At 36.1% G+C, this 27,954-nt stretch overlaps 2 protein-coding genes across 8 annotated transcripts in view; one reads left to right on the plus strand and one right to left on the minus strand.

Annotated features, from left to right (window-relative positions):
- Window positions 1-16,262, minus strand: part of SESN1 (sestrin 1) — an 86,520-nt gene extending 70,258 nt beyond the window's left edge. The window contains exon 1 of the mRNA XM_016160187.2: window positions 14,886-16,262. Within this exon, the coding sequence (XP_016015673.1) occupies window positions 14,886-15,161 (276 nt within the window). The 5' untranslated portion in view covers window positions 15,162-16,262. The remainder of the gene's footprint in view (window positions 1-14,885) is intronic.
- Window positions 16,263-16,489: 227 nt separating this feature from the next.
- The window catches only part of CEP57L1 (centrosomal protein 57 like 1), a 45,035-nt gene continuing 33,570 nt past the window's right edge, over window positions 16,490-27,954 (plus strand). For 2 of the 7 annotated variants that reach the window (XR_004950861.1, XM_036220704.1), the window contains exon 1: window positions 16,511-16,598. Coding sequence is in view for 1 of the 7 variants with exons in the window: in XM_036220708.1 (XP_036076601.1) it covers window positions 16,730-16,732 (3 nt within the window). In the remaining 6 variants the exon portion in view is untranslated. The other 5 variants (XM_036220716.1, XM_036220725.1, XM_036220722.1 and 2 more) reach the window with 4 other exon arrangements.

Genomic DNA, 27,954 nt, shown 5'->3' on the forward strand with positions numbered 1-27,954 from the left:
TTTGGGAGATTTGAATAAAAATTTGGATTTGAAATAATGTTTAACCTCATTCATTAATCAAGAATGCTCATAAAAGTTTTTGGTTTTATTTTTAATACACTTTCCCCTCAGATCAGATAAAGCAGAGATTTGATTCGTAGTTCATTAGATAATCATTGAAAGATGAAAAGAAAGCTGTCGCCCACTTCCTACCTTTTGGACAAATGTGATTTTAATTTTAGTACAAAGAAGTAGAGAATTTCCTAGGATCACACAGAAATAATGGGAGACAGAAGAGTCATCAGGAAAGGTTAAGAAGAAAGAGGAGTGATCAAGAAGCTGCTAGAGGCAAATGAGCTGGTTTCTCTGACTGAGCTTTGGTGAACCCCAGCCATTGAGGGAACAGGGCCCAGGGAAGGGCATACATTGGCCAGGCTGGTGTGAGGCTTCTTCATCTAAAGAATGGTTGCAAAGGTGGGAAGGGGACAGAGAGACTGGGCTCATACTATCACTTGCTGGACCACATTCTCTTCCAAACACTAATTAGGTTCCTGGGCACATAACCTAAATCTCAATTCTCTTCACAATAAGCAGAGAGGCCCACTCTGCCCAACACCTAGCTTCAGGAGATATGTTGTTGCAGTAGGCTGCTTTTAAAATGGTTTTCAAAGATCCCTACCTTCTGGTATTCATTCCATGTGCAATCTGCTCCCCTTGAGTATGGGCTGGAACTGGTAACAGATTAAGGGAAAAGTGATGGCAAGTCTCTTTCAAGATTCGGTTATAAGACTGTGACTTCTGTCTCACTGGCTCTTTTTGATGGCACTTAGTCTCTGCCTCTTCTCAGGGGCTTTCTCTGAACAACCAAGTCAGAGGCCCATGTGGCAAGGAAGTGAGAGCAGCCTCTAGTCACTTGCCCTCAGGGAATGGAGATTATCAATCCAACAGCTCTCAAGAAACTGAACCTTGCCAACAACCATGTGAGCTTGAAAGCATATCCCTTCCCATTTGAGCTTTTGGATGAGATCACAGTCCTGGCCACCACCTTAATTGCAGCCTCTGTAAAGCAGAGGCCCAGCTAAACTGCAGCCAGATTCCTGATGCACAGGAATTGTGAGATAATATATGTGCATTGTTTTAAATTACTAAATTTGTTATGAAGCAACAGATAACTAATTCTTAAACAAAGAAAAGCTGCTCAGGCTCAACTGAGAGACTATACCCCGAAAGTCCTTGTCTCTGGTTTGTGGTAGCCTCCTGGTCACCACCAAAGCCTATACCTTGTTTCTCTTATTGGCACAACTGGGCACTTCTTTTGTGGGTTTACAGATGAGGTTCTCCTCAGGACACCTTACTGGTCTCTCTCTCCCACCCAGGGGCTTTTGTACTTCCAACATCTGAAGTAAATAATATGGTATCTGAGCGAACTTCCTAGCTCCATGCTTCAGTGACCAGACCAGCTTAGAACCTAAGTGCATGTGTGGTTTCTAAGGTAAACCACCCATTTTGACTATGTATTGTTAATTTTATTGCTTTTGGCAGTTTCTATTTACTATTTACCAGCTGGTGTGAAAATACTTCAGTATTTTAACAAGTATTGTTAACAATGAACATCAGCCTTAGTTTATGCTATAAGATTAATTTATCAGAAAAGACCCAGATCTGCTTCCTTTCAATGAGTTTTAAAATATAATTAATTAATATAATTTTTACAACTTCTTTTAGCAATCTCAATCTTTAAATTATGATAGTATTACTAGTTGGAAACTGCCAAGGTGGAACTTTTATTTATGATGCCCAATGTCTTACAGTGAGAAGGAGCTTTGATAGAAGTCACAGTTACATGTTCATATGTGCACTGACAGATGGTGAAAGGGAAATAAAAGGAGGCCACAAAAAGGAAACAAAAATGAGACCAAAACTTAGTCTGCAAGAAGTACAACAGAACATTAATTAATCTCAGCCAGTCATTAGAGGTTTGGTTTTGGCATGTTAGGGATAGAAGCAGTGTATAGTTGTGTAAACAAACAGATGAGCTGAAAAGAAAAGTTAATTATTACATTAAAATGTATTTGCTCCATTAAGTTTTATTATCCCAACTTATCCTGATCTTTCCTTGCTCTGAGTCACTATAACATTCCATATATCATAATTTTTCCACATTGATTTTAAGTCGTTTTCCAATATAAAAGTAATAAATATTCACTGCAAATAAAAAAAAAAGAAAAAGAAAAAAGGAGAGGAGAAGAGACTGTAGGAGAACAGATCAATGGTTAAGAACATAGTCTTAAGAGTCAGACATGCCTCCTCATTCCCAGGATTCACTACTTAAGTTACTTTAATCTGTTTCCTCACCTAACTAACCTCTCTGAGTTGTAGGTATAAAATTAGATATTTCAGGAAAATGGGCCTTCAAAAAAATGCATAGTTTGTATAAATTCTTCCAGAATGTGGATTGAAACCCCAAACATAAAAAGGCAACAGTATACCAAGAAATGAGTTCTGTAGATCTGGCATGACTCAGACTGGTCACCGGAAGTTTCACTCCCTTTAGGAGACCTGGAGGCCAAGGAAAGCAGAGCCGAGGTAGGGGGCAAGTGCTTCTTCTCAATGCGAAAGCCTAGCTTTTGAGAAGTTCCTGTTTCCTTTGGTAAACAAACCAGAAACTTAATCTAATTTTACAGTGAGTAAGTGTATTCGTATTTGTATATTTATTTTGTTTTGAAAAGATAACTTCCTCAAAATTTTGCAAATGTTATATGTAAAATGCTTACAATGCTTGACATATAGAAAGCACTCAATAAAATTATTTATTAATGATTAATATTAGAAAAATTAAAATCTCCAATAATCCTGCCTCTAAAAGAGAACTACAGTTAATATTCTGGTGTATGTAGGTTTTCTGACCTTTCGCTGCACATATCTATAAATGTATATGTACATCCATATATATATATATATTTGGCATACTACTTTAAAAGTTGCTTTTCTACTTACATATATAATTTTTTCTTTGCTTATAAATATATTTTAAAACAATTTTCAATAACTGTATAATAACCATTTATACAGATATACCATAATTTCATCAATCCATAATTATTGGAGATTCAGATTATTATATGCTTATATATAAATACATAAATGATACGTATATCATAAGTAGCACTATAGTAATTACCATCATAGATAAATCTTTTTCCAGATGATTTCCTAGATGTAGAATTACTATGTATATACTCTCTCACCAACAGTTACACTGTTGTCAATATAGTGCCATAAAATTTAATATTTTTAGTCATAGTCTTGATTTGTTCTTAAATTTTTTCCTCTAAGTCATTGCAAAAGGAACAGTGTCAGGCACAAAGAAAGATTTAAAATAAATTCTTACTTTTAAAAACTACATGCATTTCAGCCTTAGATGTAGAGGGAGGTCAGCGAGAGGTGCTGTGGGGTTCAGGGGGAAAAAAACCCTGTTATTAAGTATTTTAACAAAGGGAAAAGAACTAATGATACTCTTGTTTCATTCCAAATGATAAAAAGCATTTAATATAAATATATGTAGTATCAAAATGGCAGAATATTTATCTCAAGGTGTGCCTCTTCACACTTTATTACACATCTACTTCCAAATTCCAAGAAGGAACTATGGAAGACTGGTGCGGATTGGAATAAGACACCTCTTAACCTGAATAACGTCCATGGAGGATATCATAAAATGCCCTAAAAGGAAGAATTGAAACAATAAATAAAATCAAGATTAAAATGCCCATTATTTGGTGAAAAAGCCAACTACAACTCTAGCTTGGGGTCAAATTTTTGTTTAGAAATTTATTTTTATACATTAAACTGAAAAAAGTTTATATACATTTAAACTTTTCATTTAAAAGAAAAGAGCTTGCCTGGCATCCACACGCCATTACCCAGTACAGGCCCAGTTGTGCAAGATTTGTTTACATCTTCAGTATCTAAGGAAGATGAACTAAGCTTTCAATGCAGCATTTATGAAAAAAGCAAACATAACCATTTGTAGTAGTTGTGACCAATGAAGGAAGTATAGAATTAGATTTTCCATCTTCTCTGACAAGATTTGTTGCCCAAATCATTTGTTTCATGTGCTATACTAGATTTTTAATGTACATGCCATAGATACCAAAACTGTGACCTAACAAACTATATGCAACAGTATACAAAATGGCCCTTACTCTACTATGAGTTTGAAAATATTTTGTACTTATCAGTATAGTTAAAATGGGATTTACAATTAGAAAATATCATTGAAGTATATTAAAATCTAATTTATAACATACAGGCAACAAAATTTAAAAACACTTCAGCAATTGTTAGTTTAAGTACACAGTTCAAATTGGGTAATTTCTTAAAAGAAATTATATAAGTTAGCTCACAATTTAATAAATTAAGATTAAAATGTTCTAGTTTGATCAGTAAATGTTGAAATATGGAAAGGACAGGAAAAAAGTACTTTTCTACACAGTTTAAATACAATCATTTATGGTTTTAATGATAATTTTCCATAATACCTGAATAAAGAATCCAAAGACTTTCTATTATGCACAGGAGACACACAAATGGAAAAATAATTTCTATATGAGTTCAATGTATGATACAATCTGGGCTTAATTTCTAAAACGACAACTGAGGCCTCTTTTCTTTTTAGCTGTAAACAACTTGCTCTGTGACATGTAACGCAATACCATATTTCGGGAAATTTCAAACATTCATAATCCACAGGAAAAATACTCAACACTCCTACACTATTTTTTTAAGCCCACAATAGTGCAGTCTTTCAGCTACAAAGCCAGAAAAGCCAGTTATAAAACCAGTACTTTTCCACTAGAGTTACTTGTGGGGCGGGGAAGGGGATGTTCGGCACTGCAAACGTTAGGGTCTAAAATAAGATCATTGCAAGGAGTTACTACAACACTCTCACTGCCAGCACTGTCATGGCAACAATGAACTAGCTAGGAGAATGCTCTTTTAACATTCAAAGCTAATCTTGACTCTATTACTCATGGAAATATACCAAATTTTCTTTTAGGCGGTTCACTGAAGAAATCATCTTACTTGGTAATCTCTTATGTAAAGAAATGCCTTTTGTATACCACATTTCCAAGATCACAGTACAGTGCAACCTTGCAGTCAGCCAAAATTGATGATGACAACATAATGAAAATTAACATGCCACAGTGAAAGGTGAAGCTCCGGCAGGGTTCAAATGCAATTTCAAGATGGGTGAGGGTTTAAGTAAGAATTTGATATGCAATTTCATCACATCTGAGAATGTGGTTTTCCTTAGACCAAAGTTTTACATTTCATCCTGAAGGAAAATTAATTTATTAAAGAAAGTAATATATATATTTCACTGTAAAGAACCCTATATTAAATTTTTATTTAGATGGTGCAGTATAACAGTGAAAAGTGAGGACTATGGAGTCTCACAGCTTGAGTTTGAAACTTAACCCCTCCTCTTGTTAGCAATATCTTGAGCAAGTTATTTAACTTATCTGGGCCTTGATTTTTTTCTAATACATATTTGGGGATAATAATAATGCCTACTCTTATAGCGGCGTGAAGATTGAGTGAATTAATATATGAAAAGGGTTAAGAACTAGGCTTCGCACACACAATGCCTATCCTTATTACATTCAAAACTATACATTCCACAAACCTAGAAAGATTAAGAGACTGCTGAAGATGACTTGATTCCAAAGTCATGGTAGATTTTGTAAGAGGGGGTAGGCATGAGAGCTCAGGAGGAGCCCCCAAAATACCTGCCACAGCTAAGCAAATTCAAGAAATCAAACATGGTACAAAGTCTCTTCAAGCCCTGTTACCTCTCCTGGGGTACCTTTCTGATGATGTAATCTTTGCTTAGTTACTTTGTTCTTAATCTCATCAAGCTGTCTAGACTGGGCCAGTTATCTGGCAAGAGTAAAATGACTGTTTGGAGGCTTTCTGCTTAATATGTCAGGCTCCCATTGGGGGAAGCAGACCAGGAGCACTGATAGGACAGCTCTAATCTCCTCAATAGACCTTCGAGGCAAGCAGTCTCTGTAGTAGATAACTCCCCAGAAGTTATCAGACATGAATTGACCAGGCACAGAGGATTCAGTTGCTTACTGACAAAACTGGCATTCAAGTCATCATTCGTTTTCCTATATTGTGTATCCATGAATGTGTATTTGAAAGTCAAATGTTCGTAAAGTGGAAAAACAGACTGACATATTAGGGGAGAAATCCAGTTCCCAGAGCGCTAAAACAATATTTATAAAATCCTTAATTTGTTTCCTAAAGGTGCTCTTTCCTCTAGGTTGCTATTCCCTAGGGCTAGGGAATCTGGAAAGCAACCTTCCCAGTTGCCCAGAGGCTTGGGGTACGCTAAAGGGCATATTGTGCCAGAGGGCTCAATTTCCCATCTCCTCTCCCTCTGTGGGCAGGACAGAATACTAATAGTTAAGTTTGTTGAGTGTGTACCAGGTTCCAGTAAGCATTGCATGTTATCTCATTTAATCTTTACAACTTCTGTGAGGGAACTGAGACTTAAGGAGGTTATATAACTTGCCCAAAGTCACAAAGTTTGGCAAAACAGGGCTTAAAAACCAGGTTTGGCTAACTCCAAAGGCCATGGTCTTCACTGTTATCTGCTAATGCTGTTTAGATACTGAAGCATAGGCCTTGGCCATGCTCTACATGCGCACTTGATGACCGAGATGGCACTAGCTGCAACCTCTCCTGCTAGTGCCACATACCAAAATTGTGTTGGCCTCTGAGAAGGAGATGGATGCTATAGATCTGCTACCACCCCTGGGGCAAACTTTTGAGCAAGTCCAACACTTCTGCTGGGGCAGTGGCTGGTTAGAGGAATTCTATGATAAAGTTGGATATCTTCATTAACAGCTAATGTACAACAATTTAGTGTACAAGTGTCAATTAGAGGTGTTAGTACATATGAATACAAAGTGTGGGATGTATTAAAGTCAATCATATAAAAATCCTAAACTCTATAAACATAAAAATCCTAAATGCTCGTTTGAAATTTGACTTATTAGCTAAATGACCTAAAGTTCATCATCACCACCAATGTTTTTTTGAGCATTTTCTATATACCTGGCCTACTTCTACATGCTTTTTGTGTTAATTTTCAAAACTACCTAGTGAGATTGGTATTATTATTATCTTCATTTTATAGATAAGTTTCAAAGAGTTTATTCACAATTAAATTTGTACAGTATATTGAAGTTTTCAAAATGATTTACCATTATCATCTTTAATTTTTATAATCACATCACAAGGTAAATACTAAAACTATATCACTTCAAGATGAAAAACCGATGAAACAAGAGGTTAATTTATTCATGAACAGATGGCTAGTAAAGAAGATCGAACAAGATCTTTAAATCATTCTAAAGAAATATCTCTAATCAATGTGAGACTGTATATTTAAAATAGTTAGAAAATAAATCAAGAAAAATAAAATACAAGCTTTTATTTTTTTTAAGTAGAATCATTATTAAAATTAAGTGAAACTTACAGCCTTTCTTTAGACAAGTCAAAAGATAGAGAAGCATAGGATTTGGCATATAGTAGGTACACAGCAAATACCTAATGAATGAAATGAGAAGAAATAATTCCCTAGATTCGATGGTAAAATTTAGACTGTTTCGATAAAATTTCAATTATTTTTTACTTAGAACCTCTGCCATCAACCAAACTGAATAAATTTAGGTTATATTTTATCATTTGTCAGCCAATGTACACATTAATCGTTAGTTGAGAAAGTAGACACCTTAATTTGGTGAGGTGTAATCACTATTAATGATTTGAGAGACCTTACTTTGTGAGAAAACTTGTTTCTCTATCATTTAAATAACTTTTTACTTTTGAAAAGCTTCTCTTAAATATGTACCAAGGAACATATCACTCTACCACTATTTTGCAAGGCTTGATCACATGATCAGAAGAATTTCTTACTGTGTTTAGGCTATGAATAGCATTTGAAAAATTACTCTGTTATAATTATAGACAGCTAACACCTGCCAACTTGCTAGAAAATGAAATCATGTAAAATTTAAAGATGAGTGTGCAGTGCTTGTCAAACACTGAAGTATCAAAACAGTACATGCTCACTTTTAGTCGGGTAAACTAAGGTTCTAATTAGACTTTACTGAATATTATACATAGAATTGACAAATTACCCTAATTTTTAAAATTCATATATATATATAACTTACTAGCTTGTCAATTTAAACAATTAAGCTAAAAGACTAAATGAATACTATGCATTTAATGAATATGTACATATTAAAGTTGAGTTGGGTAATATAACTCACAAAACATCATGTATTTTATTTTCCTTTAGTATCCTTTGAAAGCTTAGAAATCTGTCTTAAGGTAATCTTATAAGTAATAATTTATAAATCTATGAAGACTTTCCCCTTTTTAAATTAGAAATGGGGTAAGATTAAAATAAAATATAAAACCAAAAGTAACTTTTTTTCTAAGGTAATTCCATATTTCATTGCAATCTAATCAGATTTTTGTATAAGTAGTTACATAAAAGAGATTAGAGACTGGAAGACAGATAATTCTTGTGCTGCCAAATTTCATGAATGTTTTTCTAATAAACTGAAATGTCACAAACTGTGACAGTCTTCTAGTAATATACAGACTTTTAACACTAAAAATGATATCTGGGAAAACCCAATAAATGGTCCTAATTGTTATCCTACAAAAACTCCCTAAGTATTTCCAGTGAAAAAGCATTTTTTTAAAAATGAGCATCTTTAAAAGATTTTCTATATACAAATGTTACTGTAAATGTATCTTTATTGATACCAGTTTAACCCGATGTAGTAACCAATAGGGAAAAATGGAAAGCATGAAATAATGTTCCCATCATGTGATACCTAGCTGAAGTTTTCATATTTAAATGTCCAGTCTGCCCAGTGCCCCTAGCAATACCAACATCGAATAGTCTGAAAAACACTAACATGCCCCTAACTATGCTGTGCCAGCATAATAAAAGTACTAAGTAATTTCATCAAAGTCAACCAAGGTCTTTCTAACTTGATGTAATAAATGTAATAAATCCTTAAGTTGACTATTTGAGTCATTAATTTATTATCTATTCAAATGGTTAAAAGATATCTTGAAAATTTCTAATGGCTTACCAAAAGGTAAATATAACTCTAAGACAAAGAGAACAGCATATCTATTTTCTAATTCTTTTATTCCATGAATGATCTGTAGAGCGCTTTAAGGGTACAAAGTGTTAAAGATGAGAAAATTCTAATTATGCTAAACTATCATTTCAGAAGGTCCTCCATGATATCAAGAACAACCCACGCATGACCTGAAAATCTAATAAACAACTGTTTAACATCCTATTTTTCTACAAAACACTACATGCCATTTATAAACCAAACAATAACTGTTAGAATAGTATTTTTTAAATTAATCGTTCATTGTTTTTTGCTTCCCCCCTCCCCCCCCCCCACACACACATTAGAGACCATTCGGGGCACTGTAAAAGGAATAAAATGTTTAAAATCTGACGACCAAAAAAAGAGTATCCTTCTTAGTATCAATCTTTTTGAAAAGTCAGAACAAAGGAAGAGGACAGGATGTATTTATATATTATAAAGAGGACACTGAGGGTAGATAATGCAGATATGATTCATCCTATAACTCAGTGGGGGGGGGGAGTGGAGAAAATAGGCTCTTGTCTTCAAACCAATTAGAAAAAAAACTTAAAGATTCTCCTTCAATTTCTTCACATCTTCCATTCAAAGAAGCCCAGACAACCTGAGGATAAATAGCATTCTCCTCTGAGCTCAAAAGCAAGAAAAGAAAGTGGTCAAAGATAGGAATGAGAAGAAGCACAAAGTGGAGAAGTAAGCCAGGAGGCTTTCTAAGGGAAAGGGACTGAGTTCTCAGTGTGTCAATCAAATAAGAAAGGCCAGAAAATAGTGGGAATAGAAGAAGGAAGCTTAGTGTAAATACTGAAAGAGGACTTTTATGTTTGCTATGACAGCTAAGAGTCAGCAGTGAATGTTTGAGATGCACTACCTTAAACTCTTGGCTTTGACTGGACATGGCAGTGAAAAAGAAAACAAGCATTTTAAAAGTCTAAATTTGCTTCTAGGACATCCCTAACCTGTTATGTTGTATTTTATAACATTATTATAAAAAATAATTATTTCTAATGGAATAGAATCTAAATTATAACTAGACCAAAACAATATATTATTTAAAGAGCAGTTTTAATGGCAGCCTCTGACTGCCTTCTGTCTCTTCTTCCTCATCAACAGAAATTCTTTGTTCAAGTGATGGGGTGCTCATGGCTCTCCTGGATTGAGTATGGATTAGTCCAAACCAAAAGTAGAAATACCCAATTTCCTTGCCATCACATGACTGGCTTAGAAAAGGACATGTGACCCAACCCTGGTTAATAGAAACTAAGAGGAAGACTGCTGGAGGGTCTCTGGGAAAAGAACTTCCCTGATAGACACATGGAAAGAAACCCTTCTTATTAGGTGAAGATTCTAGTAACTGCTGTAGCAAACTTGCAACCATGAATGAAGACAGCATTTTCTGTGCTGAGGAAAGAACAAAAAGATGGAAGGCAAAAAGGCAATGTAATTCAGTTAATGAATCAGTCAAGCTTGAAAATGCCCAACCTCCAGACTTACTATGCCAAATAATAAACCTCTGATTGTTAAACCTACAAACTATATATATTCCCCAATTGGATACCAACTGGATACTCCAACTGCAACTCTAACAACTGTAAATGTGCACCATGCCCAACAGCTAAAGTTTCATTTCTCACTGGGGGGGGGGGGCGGGTAACAATCACTTCACTAAAGAAAAGCCTCCTCTATCATACCTAACAAATATACTTTTGTTAGTTGGTCTAAATTTTCTATCTGGAGCCAAATTATTTTCACACATTTTCAGATAAAAATGAACATGACCACATGATCATTCTTGGTAAAGTACTTGGCTATTTTGGATACTTCTCAAAATCTTTTGCTGTATATACATACACTCACATTCCTCCCTTAATTACATGCATTATAAAGATATTTCAGTGGACTATGTTAGCATATTGGGCCAGTGTTATTACTTCTACTCCTTTGTTTAGGGAATCAATCATATAAAAAAGGATTACAGGGTTAATTTTTTTTTAAAAAAAAAAAAAGCATAAACAAAGTCTTCAATGAGAACAGAAAACCTTCCTCGAAAGCAGGGAAACTTATTGATCTTCCAGTTCTTAGTACAGTGTCTGTCACAGAATAGCTCTCAAAAATGTGTTCAACAGATTTAAGTATGTGGACATGAAATCAATTGAGAACAGAATGCTGTCTCCGAATGTGCCAATTTTTTACAGGTTTAGCCATTTTAAGTTGAATCCATACTACCATTGCCTCATCATCTCTCTTTTCTTGACTATAGTCCTCTGAGCTGACTTATAGCAATTAAGGGTCCTCAGGATCACCTGCAGGAATTGCAAATGCACTTCAGCTTTTGCTGCTTTACTAAAGGATAACAAAAAGCATTATGGAGCACTACATTTGAATTATTTGGTCTCCCCTGCAAGACTGATTGATAGAGTGTGGGCAGTGAGGCTAGAGCAGCAAGTGGAAGCCAGATTGATGCTGGAATTCTTGTTTAGATTCTATTCTATTTTAAAAGCAGGAGAGCAACATGGTCAGATTTTCATTTTAGATAAATGGCTCTGCAGTTATGTAGAGGACGGGTTAAGTCTGGAGAAGTGAGAGGTAACAATGGCAGAACTAGAAGGGTGGTAGCAGAGGCAGAAATCCCTTTAGGAGCTATTTCTAATTGGATGTAACATAGGAAATGTAATCTCAACATGTCTAAAACAGAACTCATTATTTCCCCCTAAATGATTCTCTACCATTCTTCTGTCTCAGGAAATATAAACTATTCACCAAGTAGTTAAAGCCAGAAACTTTAGAACCATCCTTGATTTTGTTATTTTATCTCGTAGATCCAATTAAATACTATATCCTATGGTTTCTAACTCCTAGCTATCTCCCAAATCCATTTACTGTTTCCACTATCTCATACTCCATTTTACTTTAGACTAGCAAACAACCTCCCAAATGATGTTGCACATACACTCTTGACTCCTGAAATCCATTCTCATAGTGTCCAAAGCGATCCTTCTAATACACCATGGATCACATCACCATCTTGCTCAAAACACTCATTGGCTTCCCATTGTTTTAGGATTAAGTCCACAACTCTTAACATAGTTTACAAGATCCTGTTATCTGGCTGACTAAAAACAGTAAAGAATTTCAAAGATTACTGAGCATTTCTAATGTGATAGGGACTGTGCTATGCTTCACAAGCATTATTTCATTTAATTCTCATTGTGAGGCAGGAACCATTAGCATTATCCCCATTTTGCAGATGAGAGAGTCAAGGAGAGATTATATAATTTATGTACAGTTGGTTTGTAAAGCAAATCAAATGTTGGAGCCAGGTCTGACTCTAGAACATGTGCTTGTTTTCAAACTCACCTCAAACTGCTTTAACCACATCGCATTACTTGCAGTTCAGAGAACTCATCTGTTCTTTCTTGCCCTAAGGCCTCCACACATATTGTTCCCTATGTATGGAATATCCTCCTCAAAAATATCATTTTTGCCAGAATATTTATTCATAAAATCTCTGCTTAAATGTTATCTCTTTGGGGAAGTCTTCCCCTACTATCTAAAATTACATTATTGGTTTACTTCTTTATGATCTGTATCCCTTCAGCAGAATGTCAGAATTGTTCACCACTGGTTCACAGTTCTTAAAATGGTATTCACCTGGGTTCCATAAACTTTTGTTGAATGAAGGCATGACTGAATAATGTGGGGGTGGAAACTCCCTAATTTGGTAACTTCATCTATTCAGACTGATAAGAAATAAAAAGCCAAATATAAATTTGTTCATCCACTTGATATTTATTTAGTAGCTTCCAGGTCCCAGCCAATACTTTTGAGAACTTACAGCCCTCCTGGGGGAGAAAGACACATTGACATGATTATAGCACATTATGAGTGTCTGTTAAAATTGTGGCAGAAATTGCAATAGATGCAGAGATGAAAAAAGAGAGGACAATCTGTGGGAAACCTTTACAGTAGAGGAGATTCTTGCATCATTTTGCAGGATCAATGAGTCTTGAAATATATATCACACAGTCCATGTACTTCACATGTGAAAGAGGAGAGGAGCATCCACTATCTATTGGGACACTTTAAATTGCATTTGATTCTCACAACACCTGCTATTATTGTCATTTTATAGATGTGGAAATCTAAGCTAAAACAAGCAACTTACTTGTCCAAGGTTATGCACTACTTTAATAAAGGAGTATAATTTGACCCAAGGGCTGTCTGACCCCAATATCCATTTACTTACCATTCTGTTACAGTCCTTTGACCTTATATTCCCCAGAGCCTAATTGTTTTCATTATAACTTAACAAAATTGGTTATCTGGTTTCCCATTCTAACATAAATAAGCAGCAAAATAAAAGGTTCAAGAGGAGACCAATGTGAATTATACTGACAGTAAAGCAAAGTACAAAAACTATAAAAATTGAACACAAGAATTCAAAAAACATGAATCGTATAGTCTTATATGCTCTACCCTTAGCTATCTATGCAACAGTACTTGATGTGATAACCCCATTACAAAAAAAAAAAAAGGTTGTAGTCACCACAGCCTGAATGATAAATAACTTCTGATGCTTAAAAGGGTAAACTTCAGGTATTTAGAAAAATAATTCCTCTCTGGTAACTCCAGATAAATGAACTTTAAGGATTATTTCCAAAGTATTTGTAAGAAGAAATACCCCAAAATCTTAAGTCTTCATTTTATGGACATGACTATTTTTCTATTGCTAAATTCAAGCCAGACTACAAAAACTGTCCATCTTAACTTCTACATATACCCAAGCAAATAAAAAAATTTAAAAACTCACACTATAACTTCGAACATATATGGACTGAGCAGACTGACAAGCATACGGAATGTTACTAGGCATTCTTAATATCTAACAACCTCTCAAAAAAAGAACACTTTAAATAAATCTAATAAAAAGGGGTAAGTTGATTATATGCAAAACAGGAAAAAATCTGTTTCACCTGTTGCACTCACAATTTAAATAGGTATGTGCGCTTAAGAAAAAAAAACAATAAGCAAGCAAACACAGAGAAAGCTAGTTGACTAATTTACCATAAAAGTATTTCTACCATACATTCCACTTGGGTTCAACTTTTAAATCTGAAGATGTCAGCTCTTTTATAACATAAGCTTTTACTACTTTATGTAATTCTTTTTTTGAAAAAAAGAAAGGTTGCATTTACAGAACAGACACTGGGTTTTTTGTTTTGTTTTTAAGAACAAGAGAAAATTGTTTCACCAATTATCTTGAATAAGCTGACAATGAAACATTTAATCTCCTTTATCATTTTAGAGGCTTTTAAATGTGAAACTTTACACACAGAACACTGTAACAACGTGAAAAGCACACTGGATACACTTTCTAACATGTAAAAATGAATATAAGGAAAAGTTAGTCTTTACTTGCAACTAACTGTAACTTTCATATATTTTTCCAGAAGGAATGCAATTTCTACTAAAACATTCTAGAAAGACAATACTTGTTTACTTATATTTGAAAATTGCTTTTATTTTAGTTCATCATGTACAGCTTCGACCCCAAATTCAAATTTAAGATGTAGATTGAACTCATCATTCATAATGAGTTCACATTAACAGCCTACTGGAAATACAAAGTGAATATAAGTGCAAATAAAATTTCATTGTAATAGTTGTACTTATAATGCTCTTCCTTACCTGGACGCTCTTCAAAATAAACTCACTTTTCTCTCTTACATCTTTAAAGGGACACCTCTTAGAAAGCATAAGCAGATGAGCAAGAAGTTTATTCAATCCATCCAAAGAAACAGCATTTGAAAGCCCGTCTGATGGATAAGGCGTCTCTTTCACGGAACGAAGGTACTCAGTTTTTCTCAAAATGATTTGCCTAATGTTTTCCAGTGCTGTCTCTCTAGTAGTTGAATCTCTACTGCAAAGTCCATCCCATCTCACTTCATTCTCTCCTTCAGCCATGACAACTGATTTTTTTTTTTTTTTTTTTTTTTGCAATCTTCAGTTACCTTTCAGCATGTCCCCAAAAGCACTTTGGATTTTTAAAACGAGAAAGAATCAGGGAAATCGAATAGTCATGAAAATGCAAGACTGGGTGACATTTGGGGCGAGAAATGTCTTATAACTGATGGCTTTCAAACGATCTGCAAGATAAAGCTCACCATCTTCCACACGAAGGGGCAGGCAGTCTTCTGGTCAGAGACTGAAAAAAAAGTTGGAAAGTTGAAACCTTATAGTGCTGGCTTTGCTGGACAGGAAAGTGTTCTCCGTCTCGCGGTGTTAGCGGATATCCTCACGTTGTGGAGCTGTCAAATCCGTGCTCTGCCCCAAAGGCTCGTAACAGTTGAGCGCCTTCCAACCATTCGTTTTTTTTGTTTGTTTGTTTGTTTTTTTTTTGTCTGTGCAACCACCGTGTTCCCGGGAGCGTTCGCACCCCGCCCCTCCTCCGGCACCAGTCCCCGCCCTCCGCAGCTCCTCCCCGCGCCTCAGCGGCCGGCTGGAGGCTGGCTGGGAAGGCTTGCTGAACCTTGGCTCACTGACCACCGCGGCCGGCGACCCAGGCGCTCTCGGGTCTCTAACGCTGTCTAGGCCGCGGCGTTAGAGGAAAACGTCTCCGGCCCAGTCGGTCTTGGACTCCCAGGGAGACCTGTACCTTTTCCGATCCTGGCGTCTTCGCTCACCGCCCGCTGAACCAGCCGGGTACCAGGCTGCTCCGCAATCCCCGAGCGCGGCTTTGGCTGCCTCTTTGCCCAGCCCCATCAGTGGGGCTCGGCCCAGAGGGCGGGAGCAGGGAGGGGAAATGGGGTCCTCACCCCCAGTCCCTCCCCTTTCTCCGCCCGGCACAAACCGAGAGCCGCTCCTGCCTCAGCGCCCTCTTCCCCGCCCAGGCACACGCGACCCGCAGAGGCAAAGCCATTGGAAAAAGCCCCGCCCTCCGCCAGGCCACCTCCAGACCCCGAGCCTGTGCGCGGCCGCCAACGGCTGTCTGCTGCTACGCGTGCGTGATGGCGAGCAAGGAGCGTGCGCACTAAGGGCGGTTTCCGTAACTTGACGTACGGATTCTCTGGACTGGAGAAGTGGAAAGAAAAGGAGTTGTAGCACACTGAATCTTTCACAGACAAAGCAAGAACAGCAAAGAGGGCACAGACGCGCTCGTGGAAAAAAATGAACCTAATGTTAAGATTAGCCTAAAAATAGTGACGGTTTCTTTATTACGCCAAACCCCTTATTTAAGAAGCTTGGGCGTCCCCGCACTGACTTCTGGGAAACGTAGTTTTGATGCTGCCGGCGCATTCTATTTGCGACAGAAACTACAGCCCCCAGGAGCCACTGCGACGTTGCCTTTGGCGGCCTGCGATTCAACCGTTAGCGCGCACGGAGTTTGAGAGCGTTGGCTTGGTGAGAACTGTAGGCTTGGTTGCCACTTATTTCTTGACAGACTTTTTCTTTCCTTCATTTCCTCTGAGATTTTGGAGACGAAGCCATCTACGGCTGTCCTCTTTACTGCAAGACTTTTTTCAGTAATCTGTATGGTAAGGACTAGTCCGGGTACCCGAGCCCGAGGGCGCGCGGCGGCCTCGACGTGAGAAAGGTGGCGATCTTGAGAGTCGCAGGGAGAGGTTTAAGGCCAGAGAAGAGGAATACTGTAGGAAGGGGGGCTCCGCGCTGCTTCTAATGCTTCAGTCCTTTAAAGTGGACTCGTGCAGGGTGGATTGGCTAATCCCTGCGCAATTGCCTTTGTTTGCCATTGCATAGGGATGTTCTATGTTGTATCTGCTCAGCCAGTTGACATCCCAAGCAGGGCTTTGAAAGCGATTTATCAAATCCATTTTGTGTGAGACAAAAAGGAAAAAAATGCCCAGTATTCATTGGTATAATTTTTTGCAAGCTTTAACGAATAGTTAAACATACCGTTACAGTACTATATCATTGTAGTGGCTAATCAGATCACTTAGCCCAGTCTTAGAAAGTCAGTGATATCTTAATCCCAGGAAAAGAGAGGGCCTAAAGAACAGTATATGGTGAGGCTCAGAAGTGAGAAAATGTAGTACTTTCAGGAAACTGCGATAAGCCAAATCTCATATATTTTGAGGGATAACTTTTGTGTATTGATGTACTTTGAAGCTGCAAAGAGACAAGTACTGTGAATTTTCCAGATAGTTTCTGAAAGTGACCTATCCTTGAACAGAGTTATAGTTTCAAATAATTGGTCCAATTTGGAAAGCCTTGCTATATTCTAATGCTACCAGTTTAAATCAGAATTTTAAAAACTAGAACTTCTTATGACTATGATTTCATTAGAAAAAAAAAAAGAAAGAAAGAAAGAAGCCATTCCTTTTTTGTCTCCTTTTTGGGCTCATCCTCCTTTGTCTAGTCCACATAGGGTAGGGAAGTTTCTTAAGTCTAGGTCCCCTTTTTACTGTGTGGTTGAATCTGATCTCATCCATACCCATACTTTCACCACCACCTATTACTCTGAAATGTTTAGCTCCATCCAGCTTCACTTTCAGCTTTTGTATATCCACATCCTTGATATTTCTTCTTGGATATCTCAAAAGCACCTCAAGTACAACGTGACTAAAACCAAATGGATGGTTATTGCCTATGAGTCTGATTCTTTTTCAGTGTGCCCTATTTCAGTTAAAGATGATACCATCCAATTGTGAAACTTTGAAACCTAAGCACTATTCTTGATTTCCTGTCCTTCATACCTCTATAACCCAATTATTTCTATAGCTAAATTATTACTAAGTCTTATCAATCTTATCTCCCAAGTATCCATCAAATTCATCCTTTTCCCTCCATTTACATAAGCACAGTCTTTTCCAAACTGCCATAATCTCTTGCCAAGATGATTACAAAACTGATTATTCACTCTGGCTTTTCTCCATTAGTTGTCCATATAGCAGCCAGATGGATCTTTTCAAAATGCATAGCCAGTCAGATTTTCTCTTAAAACCATTCAACGATGTCCCACTGTTCTTAAAGGCAAAAAATTTCTTTTTAAGCCTAATGTTCTCTTTCTACCTCTCCATCCTCGCTTAGTGTACCATACTCCACCTATCTCTGCTTCAGCCGTGCAGCTCTTTCTTCAGGAACTGATTCTCATACTCCCTTTTATCAATTCACTCAACAAATACCTGTTGAGGACTACTATATAATGGGATGTTGAAGATATACCACCGAGGACAATATACAAAATCCCTACTCTCATAGAGCTTGCATTATACTAACAAGAGATAGACAATAAATATGTAGAATAGTAAATAAAGACAAATGCATAGAGGAAAATAATCAACCTGTAAGGGGAATTGGAGTGCTAAGTCGGGGAGGCGGCAAGGTTCGTTTTTAAATAAGGTGGTCAGAGAAGACCTAATCGAAAAGGAGACACTTGAGGGCATCTGAAGTAGGAAGAGTATAAGCCCTTCAGATGCCTGGAGGAAGAACATTCGTGTGAAGAGAACAGCTAAGCCATTGCAAAGACCTGTGAGAAGGAGCAAAGGTATGTGGGCCCTCTTATTTGAGAAATAGTGGTATGGCTGGAGCAGAAGTGCAGGGGAAGAGGATAACATGAGGTCACAGAGGAAGGCAGTTTTGTAGATGATTGAAAAGACTGACTTTTTGAGATAGAAAGCCATTGGAGAATTTTGAGTAGATGAGTTGCACAATCTGGTATTTTTAAATGATTACTTCTTTTAAGTTGTGTTGAGCATAGTTCATGGGGAAGCAAGGACAAAGCGGAGACAATGGTTAGGAAGCTAAAATAATAATCCAGGTGAGAGATGATGGTGGTAGCTTGGACCGTGGTGATAACAATGGAGGCAGTGGGAAGAGGCCAGAGTCTGTATGTATTATGATAGTACAGCCAAAGGCTTTGCTGACAGATTGGATATGAGATATAGAGTAAAACAGTCAAAGATAACTGCAATTTTTAACCAGCAACTAGAAGGAAGGAATTGCCATTTAGTGTCATGGGAAAGTCTCCAGATTTGCGTATAGGAGTTAAGAGGAATAACCAGGAGTTTAGTTTGCCCATGTTAGGTTTGAGGTGCCTCTAAGACATTCAAGTAGAGGTGTGGAGTAAGGCAATTGGATAAACAAGTCCAGAGATGAGAGGAAAGATATAGCAATAGATATAATTTGGAATGGGAAATTACAGTAGTGTTTTGACAGCATTTAAAGCCTGAGAATGGACGGTATCACAAAAAGAGGCATTGAGTTTGGGTTGATTTGGAGTTATCTACAAAGATGACTGTACAGGAGTGGCCAGTGAACAAAGGCAAACCCAAATTTGTCCTAGAATCCAAGTGAAAGTGATTAAGGAGGAAGTCATGCTAAATTATGTTAAATGCAGCTTTTGGTCAAGTGAAATGAGGATTGATAATTTACCACTACATTTAGCAATGTGGAGGTTATTAAAGCTCTTGAGAACAATTTTGGTGGAGGAAGGGTATAAAAGCCAGATGGGCATTTTATTTTAAGAGAGAATGGAAGAACTGGAGAAGGTAAATATGGATGTAGCATCTCTTGTACTGTCTTTTTTGTTCGTTTGTTTTTTATCAAGGCTTTTCTAGTCCCAGTCTTTGACTCCTCTTCCTGCAGATCTTAGCTCAGATATCACTTTCTCAAAGTAGTTTACCTGATCTGATTAAATGCCCCTATTATAAATATACTCTTATTGTACCATACACCTTTACTTGCTAATAAATTCCACGTTTAGTTTTATGGTTGTATGTGTGATAATTTCATTAAAGTGTGTTTGCTTCTGAAGCTTAAGCACACAAGAGCAGTGACTGCCAATTTTTGCTCTTGCTCATGATCTCCAGCTCTGAGTACAGTGCCTGGCATCTAATATGAACTTAATATTTGATGAATGAAGAAAAATATGTCACAGAATTTTCAAAGGTATTGCATATTTAACTGTTTATGAAAAAAAAAGATAATAGATGGAAGAAGGTACTTTCTAATGAAAACATTTTAGAAAATTAGTCTTCAAAGAGAGCAAAACTTGCTAGTGAGTTGTAGTTCTTACCTAATGAGATAGGATTTGCTAATATTTTTACCATGTTCTTGCATACCTCATCCTGCCAGGTATAAGAGTATTGTCAAACGAACTCAAAGAGTCCGGAGGCTTTGACTGGAAATAAATGATAATAAAGGATCTTAGGGTTTGCAAGCCAGAAACACAACTAGACAAAACCCCAGAAATGTTCCAAAGAAGAAAGAAAAGTTAAGAGTTCTTATAGTAAAAAGTGCTTCAGTCTTGCACTCAGTCCAGGATGGTTATCAGTTAGATGGTTATCAGTCCGGTTGATGGATGCCGGGCGGTCTGGAGAAAGGGTCCCAGGAGTTTTGGTCATATCCAGTGTTCTGGATAATGGGTGTAAGGTGGTCTGGATATGTGAGTTCTTCATGGAGTAATCAGAGGGTTATCTGGAGGTCTGATATATGTTCAGACATTGTCACAGGTTTGGTAAGTTCAAAAGTAAGTTCCCAGGCTAAAGTAGAATCATTTCCTCATACCTCAACCTATTTGATTTTAGTAATTTAGCAGCTTGACTATAGTGACTCCATTTAACTGCTTCCCTATTCCTCAGTGTGTGTGTGTGTGTGTGTGTGTGCGCGCGCGCGCGCATATGCAGAATATAGAGTGCATGTAGAGCAGAAAAGAGTATATGTGGGGAGTTGCCTTTTTAAATGAATCGTGCTCTAGTCAAGGAAAAACCTGACTTCATTATAAAATTTATTCATGAATTTTCTATTAAAAAATAGGGCTCCTAAGGCTTATGGGCTTAGAAACACAATCTTGCTAACTGTACCAGAGTTTGTAAGATTTAGAGTGATGCAGGTGACTGATGAATTTATCATGGCACCAATTTATTAATATATTTTGAGATATTTGCCAAGTCTATAGCATACTGATTCTCTGACCAGGGAGTTTTCTCTGTAGAAAAATTACATGAGGAATCAACAGGTCGCTTAGGAGCTTGAAATCAGAATGAAAAGTATTAGATACATGTTGTAGTCACTTAATAGCATTAAGCTGTGAGAACCTCTACAGTAGAACTTTACTTGGCTCCAATTTTTGCCTTCTCTGAGTTGTTTTTTCTATTTTTCTGTTCCTGACAGCTCTTTTTGATGAAAATATTCTTTCTTTAAATATGTTAAAAACATTTCTATTGCAGCCAATTTATCTCTGTATGCTAACTTTGCATATGTCTCTTCTAGTCCCTTATGTACTGATTTATAGTTTAGCTCTCAGAGGGTAATCTTATTTCCAAGTTTTCTTAGGCCCCACATGTCATATGGGGTACATTGATCTGGAGCTCAGCAACAAGGTCTGAAATATATATATTTGGAAACTATCAGCCTATCGGAATATTTTGTTTTATTTTCTTTTAAGCTACTATATCGAAGTGCTTACCATGTTTCAGGCACTCTGTTAAATGTTTTGCATATATATTCCTTTATCCTTACATACACTGAAAAAAAAAAAAAGTGAATCAATCCAATGCCTACTCTTACCCACTACTGACTATAAAGAGGATACAGGATAGAAGAGATCCAGGGTAGTTTGAAACTAACCAGAGAAGGAAGAGAACAACGAGGAGATGGGCAACCGTGGGATTCAAAAATTTCAAGAAGGAATGACTAGTCAATATGCAGAATGCTACCAACATGTCTAGAAAGCTAAAATTTATAGATAGTTTGATAATCAGTACTCCCTGTTATAATACTATATATGCATCTGGCATATATTCCCATATAAATATTGAATTGCTATGCTACATTGAGATAAAGATTGATTTGGAGTGGCCTGTAGGGTAAAACCATGCTGCTGTTGCCTGAGGATAGAGTCTCTGCCAAAGGGCTGGCATTCTCTCATTCAGCCTCTAGAAGGAACATGTAGGTTCCAGATTAGAAGAATATAACTTGGATAAAAGGATTTAAGTGGAGATGGATAACTCAAGATTTCTCTGGGCTTCTGTTTCCTCAGCTTAATCTTTAAGAAGGGGATATGGTAATCATTAATTCTAGGGTGCTAGGTGCTAAAATAGTGCTCATCAGTTGGAGTTAGATCAGGAACTAGGGTCAAATGGGACCCAAAAGCCCCAGAAAGAAAATCCTAACTTTTAAGATACACTACCTGGTTTTCTTTTGGTGTCTGCGCTTTCTTATCTTTTATTATCCTCTAGCATTGGTAAAGTCTTATTTAAACATTATAACTTTATCTTCGCTGTATCAAGACATATATGGGAAAGAGTATTATAGTCATGGATCTAACTAGGGAAGAACATTATAAAGGGAGCAGCACCCTTTTCTCAGTGTGAAGGGACAGTGATAAGATCTTCAAGGGGAAAGTGAATTTTGAGGACAAGAATTGGAACTCATGGATTTAACTCGTAAATTATGCCTGTGGAGATTATTCTTCCATTGTCAGCCTCAGAAAATAGAGGTTTTAGTAAAGAAGACAAGACAATTTTCTTTCATCAGTGACCTTTTCCATTGCACTTGCAGGGGAATGAAGGGATAGAGGCCAGATATTTGTATTCATTCAGTATTTATTGAAAACCTATTATGGACAAGTTCTATGATTGGCATTAAGTATGCAGCAGCATACATATGACGCTGCCCTTAAGAACTACACTTAAGAAGCATACTTTCCACATGGATTATAGACCTTTTCTTTGAAGAAGCTTGGCTGAACAGTGAGGGATAGAGATAGGGCAGTAGTTGAAGGTCTGTCTGAGAAATAATGAGGGAAGGAGGTAGAAAGAATCAGGAGGATTCAGTGACTATTTGGAAATGAGAGATAAAAAAAGAAAATGCCTGGGGCGACTGCTATTCAGATGGTTAAGAGTAACTTCTTCCATTAATCAAAGAGGGAATGTACTAGAAAGAACGGTTTTGGGATGGAAAGATACTGAGTCCAAGTTTGGACATGTTAATCATCTTGTTTGAGGGATTTATGAGTCATTCAGGTGAACAATACCCAATACTGCAGTTTCTGTACATGAAACCCTAACTGTGGTAAGATGTAGCTGAGTTATCCATCTCCACTTAAATCCCTTTATCCAAGTCAGACAGTGAGAAGACCTTGGGTCTAGGAGTCACAGAATCTTGGGTTTGAATTCCACTTAAATCCTAGTGTGAATTTGGCCACTTGTTTAACCTCAACTGTCTTTGAATGTAGGAGTTGAGATAGTCTTAGTTTTCCTGCCTGTAAAAGGAGGATTGTACCTACCTTCTTAAGACTGCTGTGAAGAGTTAATGAGACAATTTATATAAAGTTTTAGATTAGCATCTGGCATGTATTGACACTATAGAAACAATATCTTTTAAAATGATCATCTTTATGTAAAATAATATCTGTCCTTCAATTTGAGATTAATACGATATTTATAAAGTACTTTATAGTTGAACTGAAAAATGCTATTTTGTATAATCCTATTGTTGACATTATCTAAGATTGTGTAATGAGATCCTTGAGTTTCATTTTTGTCACATTTGCAAACTTAGCTTTAATAATATTTTGCATTTTAAGCTTTAATTGGGGAAAGTTACCATAAATAAAAATAGAGTGATTATGATTTGTCTCCTAAAACAGCAGCATACATGATTATATTTCTGAGCAAGGACTCTGTGTCCAGCCTTGTTAGTTAATATGATAGTTTTACGCTCTAATTCAGAGTTCTCACTTTAATAATATCTGCCTTATTTTTGCTGCAATGAATAAAGTAAATAGATGTTGTGGAATGTAGAACTTCTCTAGGTTGGTTAATTTTCATAAGTACATTTTACTTATTATTTTTGTAACATTGAGGGGAAATGTACATGGCAGCAAAATAGTTGGCATTATGTTTTTTGGTTTTTTCATTATTTTTCAATTACATCTGACACAAATATTAGTTTCAGGTATATGACATAATGATTAGACCTATATCATAAATACATTTTAGAAGACTGTTGGGAAAACAGGATTGATGGCTGAGAACAGATTGAAATGTTTTGCAAACTTTAGGGAGAAGCAGCATAGCATTCTCATGAGACCATTGACTTTAGAGTTAGATTTTCAAATCCGTGCCTCTGTCATTTACCTTATATAGATCGCTAACCTTTCTAAAACCTCATGTTCTTCATCTTTAAAATACAATACATTTTATTATTCATTGTTATATTTCTGACCTTTGAGTATACCAAATATAAGATCTTTGCATATGCTGTTTTTTCTACTCACAGCACCATTACCTGAAATTTTCACATGACTGTCTTCCTTACTGTTTTGGGCTCATCTCAAAATCCCTGTCCTCAAAGAGGTCTTACCTGGCTACTCTATTAATTACCCTTTCTAATATTCCTCAAAATAATTCAGCTATCCACGTATTTGTTTCATGTTTATTCTGTGTTCTTCCATATGAGGATATATGCTTCTTGAGAGCTAGGACTCTGGCTTGTTTATCACTGTACTGTCAATGCTTCTAACAGTGATTCACACATGGTAGATGTTCCCCAAATACCTGACCCACTGGCTGACTATCTACCTCATAGGCTTGGCAAGAAAACTCCATAAGATAATGTATGTAATGCAATTAAGTGCTTGGCACTATTTTCTCTGTTTTTATGTTTGTTTCTTTGTTTTCCTATGTCTTATCTGATTTCTAAACTGTTTTGGGACATCTGCTTAACACACACACACGATCTAATAGTTATAATTATCATTATTAATAGTTAATATTCACAGTGTGTTTACTCTGTGTCTGTATTATGCTAGTCGATTTACATAAATTTTCTTTTTAAGCCTTACAATAACCCTATGAAGTTGATTTTTATAGGTAAGGAAGCCGAGGGCCAGAGAGTTTAAATAACTTGCCCCAACTCATTTGGATAAATAGCTAGGTCCACGATTGCTAGATCATACATTAATCTTATGTTTAACTTTCTAATAAGTTCCCAACTATCCTCCAAAATGGCTATACCATTTCGCATCCCCGCCAGCAATGAATGAAAGCTCCTGTTGTCCCACAACCTCATCAGCATTTGGTATTGTCTGTGTTTTGGTTTTTAGCCATTGTAGTAGGTATATAATGGTGTCTTATTTTAATTTACAATACCCTAATGATGTATAATATTGAGCATTTTTTCATATACTTATTTAGTGAAGTGTCTTATTCAGATCTCTTGCCTATTTTAAGTGAGTGGTTCATTTTCTTACTGTATATTTCGGACACAAGTTTTTCATCAGATAATGTGTTTTTCAAATATTTTCTTCCAGTTGTATGTTTTGTCATTCTCTTGACAGTGTCTTTTGCAAAGCAGAAGTCTTTAATTTTAATGAAAGCAAACTTACCAGTTTTTCTTTCATGGATTGTGCTTTTGGTTTTGTATCTACAAAGTCATTGTCAAACCCAGTGTCACCTAGATTTTCCCTTATGATTCTTCCAGAAGTTTTGTATTTTATGTTTTATGTTATACGTTTATGATCCATTTTGAGTTAATTTTTTGTGAAAGGTACAAGGTCTGTGCCTAGGTTCATTTATATTTTTATTAATATAATTTCTGTTGAATCTGAAATTATTATTTTGATTAATAATTTTAAAAGGCAAAAAAAACAAAAACAAAAACAAAACAGTGTACTGAATCTTTACAACTATGTAAGTTGTGTTATTCAAAACTGTTCTTTGGAAAAGAGGCTTGAAGTCAGCCCAAAGATGGGTATAGGGAGAGCTTTATCTGGAGCACATCAAGAGACTAAACTAACAGTTCAATTTTAGTGTTGCTCTCCTGCTATCTGTTGTTAACATGTGCAGGTGGCTCAATGCTATATGTGCAAATTGTTAGTCAGGGAGACTTCCTACAATTAGGAATATTTTTCTCCAGTTGAAACACCCTGTTATTTGTCCACATTGCTGTTTCTTTCCTTCTTTTCTGCCTAGTCAGATGGGTTTGCAAAAATCCACCTGTGGTTTCTCTCAGTTTCGCCCTTTTATACTATGAAACACTGAAGCCAATGTTATACAATGACTGACTTCAATTTAAGTTTTTAAAGGAAATTTTCCTAATGATCTACCAGTTAGTAATGTAAGTGGTTTTGCCTCCAAATGCTCACTACTTAGTTTTTCTTTTTTCGGCTTGTTGGAAAATAGCTTATTAACCAAGTATTATATGTGTACCTTGGTGTGTGTGTGTGTGTGTGTGTGTGTGTGTGTGTGTGTGTGTGACCCAGATGAATCATAAAGGCTTTCAAATTTTGAATCTTTAGATTTTATTAATGTGTCCTTAACAGAATTGATTTGAATTATTTCCTTAACAAGATTAATTTGAATTATATTCTTTTCAGCCTTTAAAAAGGCTACTTTTTGAAACCCTGTTATATATACTATTCTCAGAATATAGTCTTTCTCTTTTTTTCATGTTATTTTGCTTATATTTTTCATGGATAAACCACTTAAATCAAAATTCTGCATATACATATCACCTTAAATCTGTTGTGTGAAATGCTAATTTCTTAAGGGGATCCTGCCTGCCCCCCACCCCCCAAAGAAAAAGTTTTCAGTTCCAAACAATTTTGAGAAATTGACAATGATAGAATATTAAATATACTGACAAAATTTGCCAGTGAAGAAGTTGGTTAATTTTGTTTTACCTATTTCCCAAATTTATTTCCCTGGAAATCTACTTAATATAAGGAATAACTCCAATTAGTATCCTATGAAACTAGTATTCCATGGAACACATTATGGTAAATATTGTTTAATAGTATGAATCTTTAGTAAGTTGAAGATCTATTATCTTTAAATAATAGAATAAGTCTATTTCTTTATTTTCTTAAGTTAACTTATTGTTATAATTTGTTTCCTTCCTTTACAAGAAGAATTATCCTCTCTCCCCTAATCATACCCTTTCCTAGAGTAAATGTTTTTACTCATATAGCTCATCTTTATTGAACCTCTAGGGAGCACATACCAGAAATACAAAGATGAAGTTCCGGCTCTTCTAGACCTCACACACTGATTTGATTGAGTAGGGGCGCCATCTATAGGGGTTACCCCCTTACATTTTTATATAATTGCAGAGATCCACGTTCAGCACATTGCTTCTACTTATTAAATAGCATGAGAAAAATGTTCTTAATATATATTTTTATAGACTTTATCCTGAATCTAAAATGTCAAAGATTATAAGATACGGTATTACTTTATGTACCACAGAGAAAGAAAAATATTGCCAAATATAAAGGTGAATTCTGATTTCAGAACTGTAAAATGTATACATTACACTTGGTAATGTTTGTTAACTATTAGACTCAAGTGTATTTCGTTTTATGTAATTCTACTACATTAAGTCCAACAAATACTTACAGAATGACTATTACATAATAAGTCTAGTGGCTAATAGAATAATGAATAAGATTTGGTTTCTTGTTCTTAAGGAAGTATAGAGGAAGGCAAATATGTGCTGACAAACTATAATTAATAAATACATTGAAGATAATGCAAAATTAATTACAGTCAATGGTTTTGTAAAAGTTATAAATTACCAACTTCAAAAACCCACTATTATTAATTTTTAATTATTTCATTGTTAGAGGTAGTTGGGGGCTTAGTGGGTAGGAGGAAGAAATGGAAAGAAATATTTATTTAGGAGTATATATATGTGTATGTTGTTCTAAAGGAGATAATGAGTTTATTTTAAAGTTTTATGTTTTTCTCAATTGTCTCCACAGTAGATCTATTTTAATGGAAAACAATTCTGG

This window comes from Rousettus aegyptiacus, unplaced genomic scaffold, assembly GCF_014176215.1.
Source record: "Rousettus aegyptiacus isolate mRouAeg1 unplaced genomic scaffold, mRouAeg1.p scaffold_m13_p_1, whole genome shotgun sequence".
Classification (NCBI taxonomy): Eukaryota; Metazoa; Chordata; class Mammalia; order Chiroptera; family Pteropodidae; genus Rousettus; species Rousettus aegyptiacus.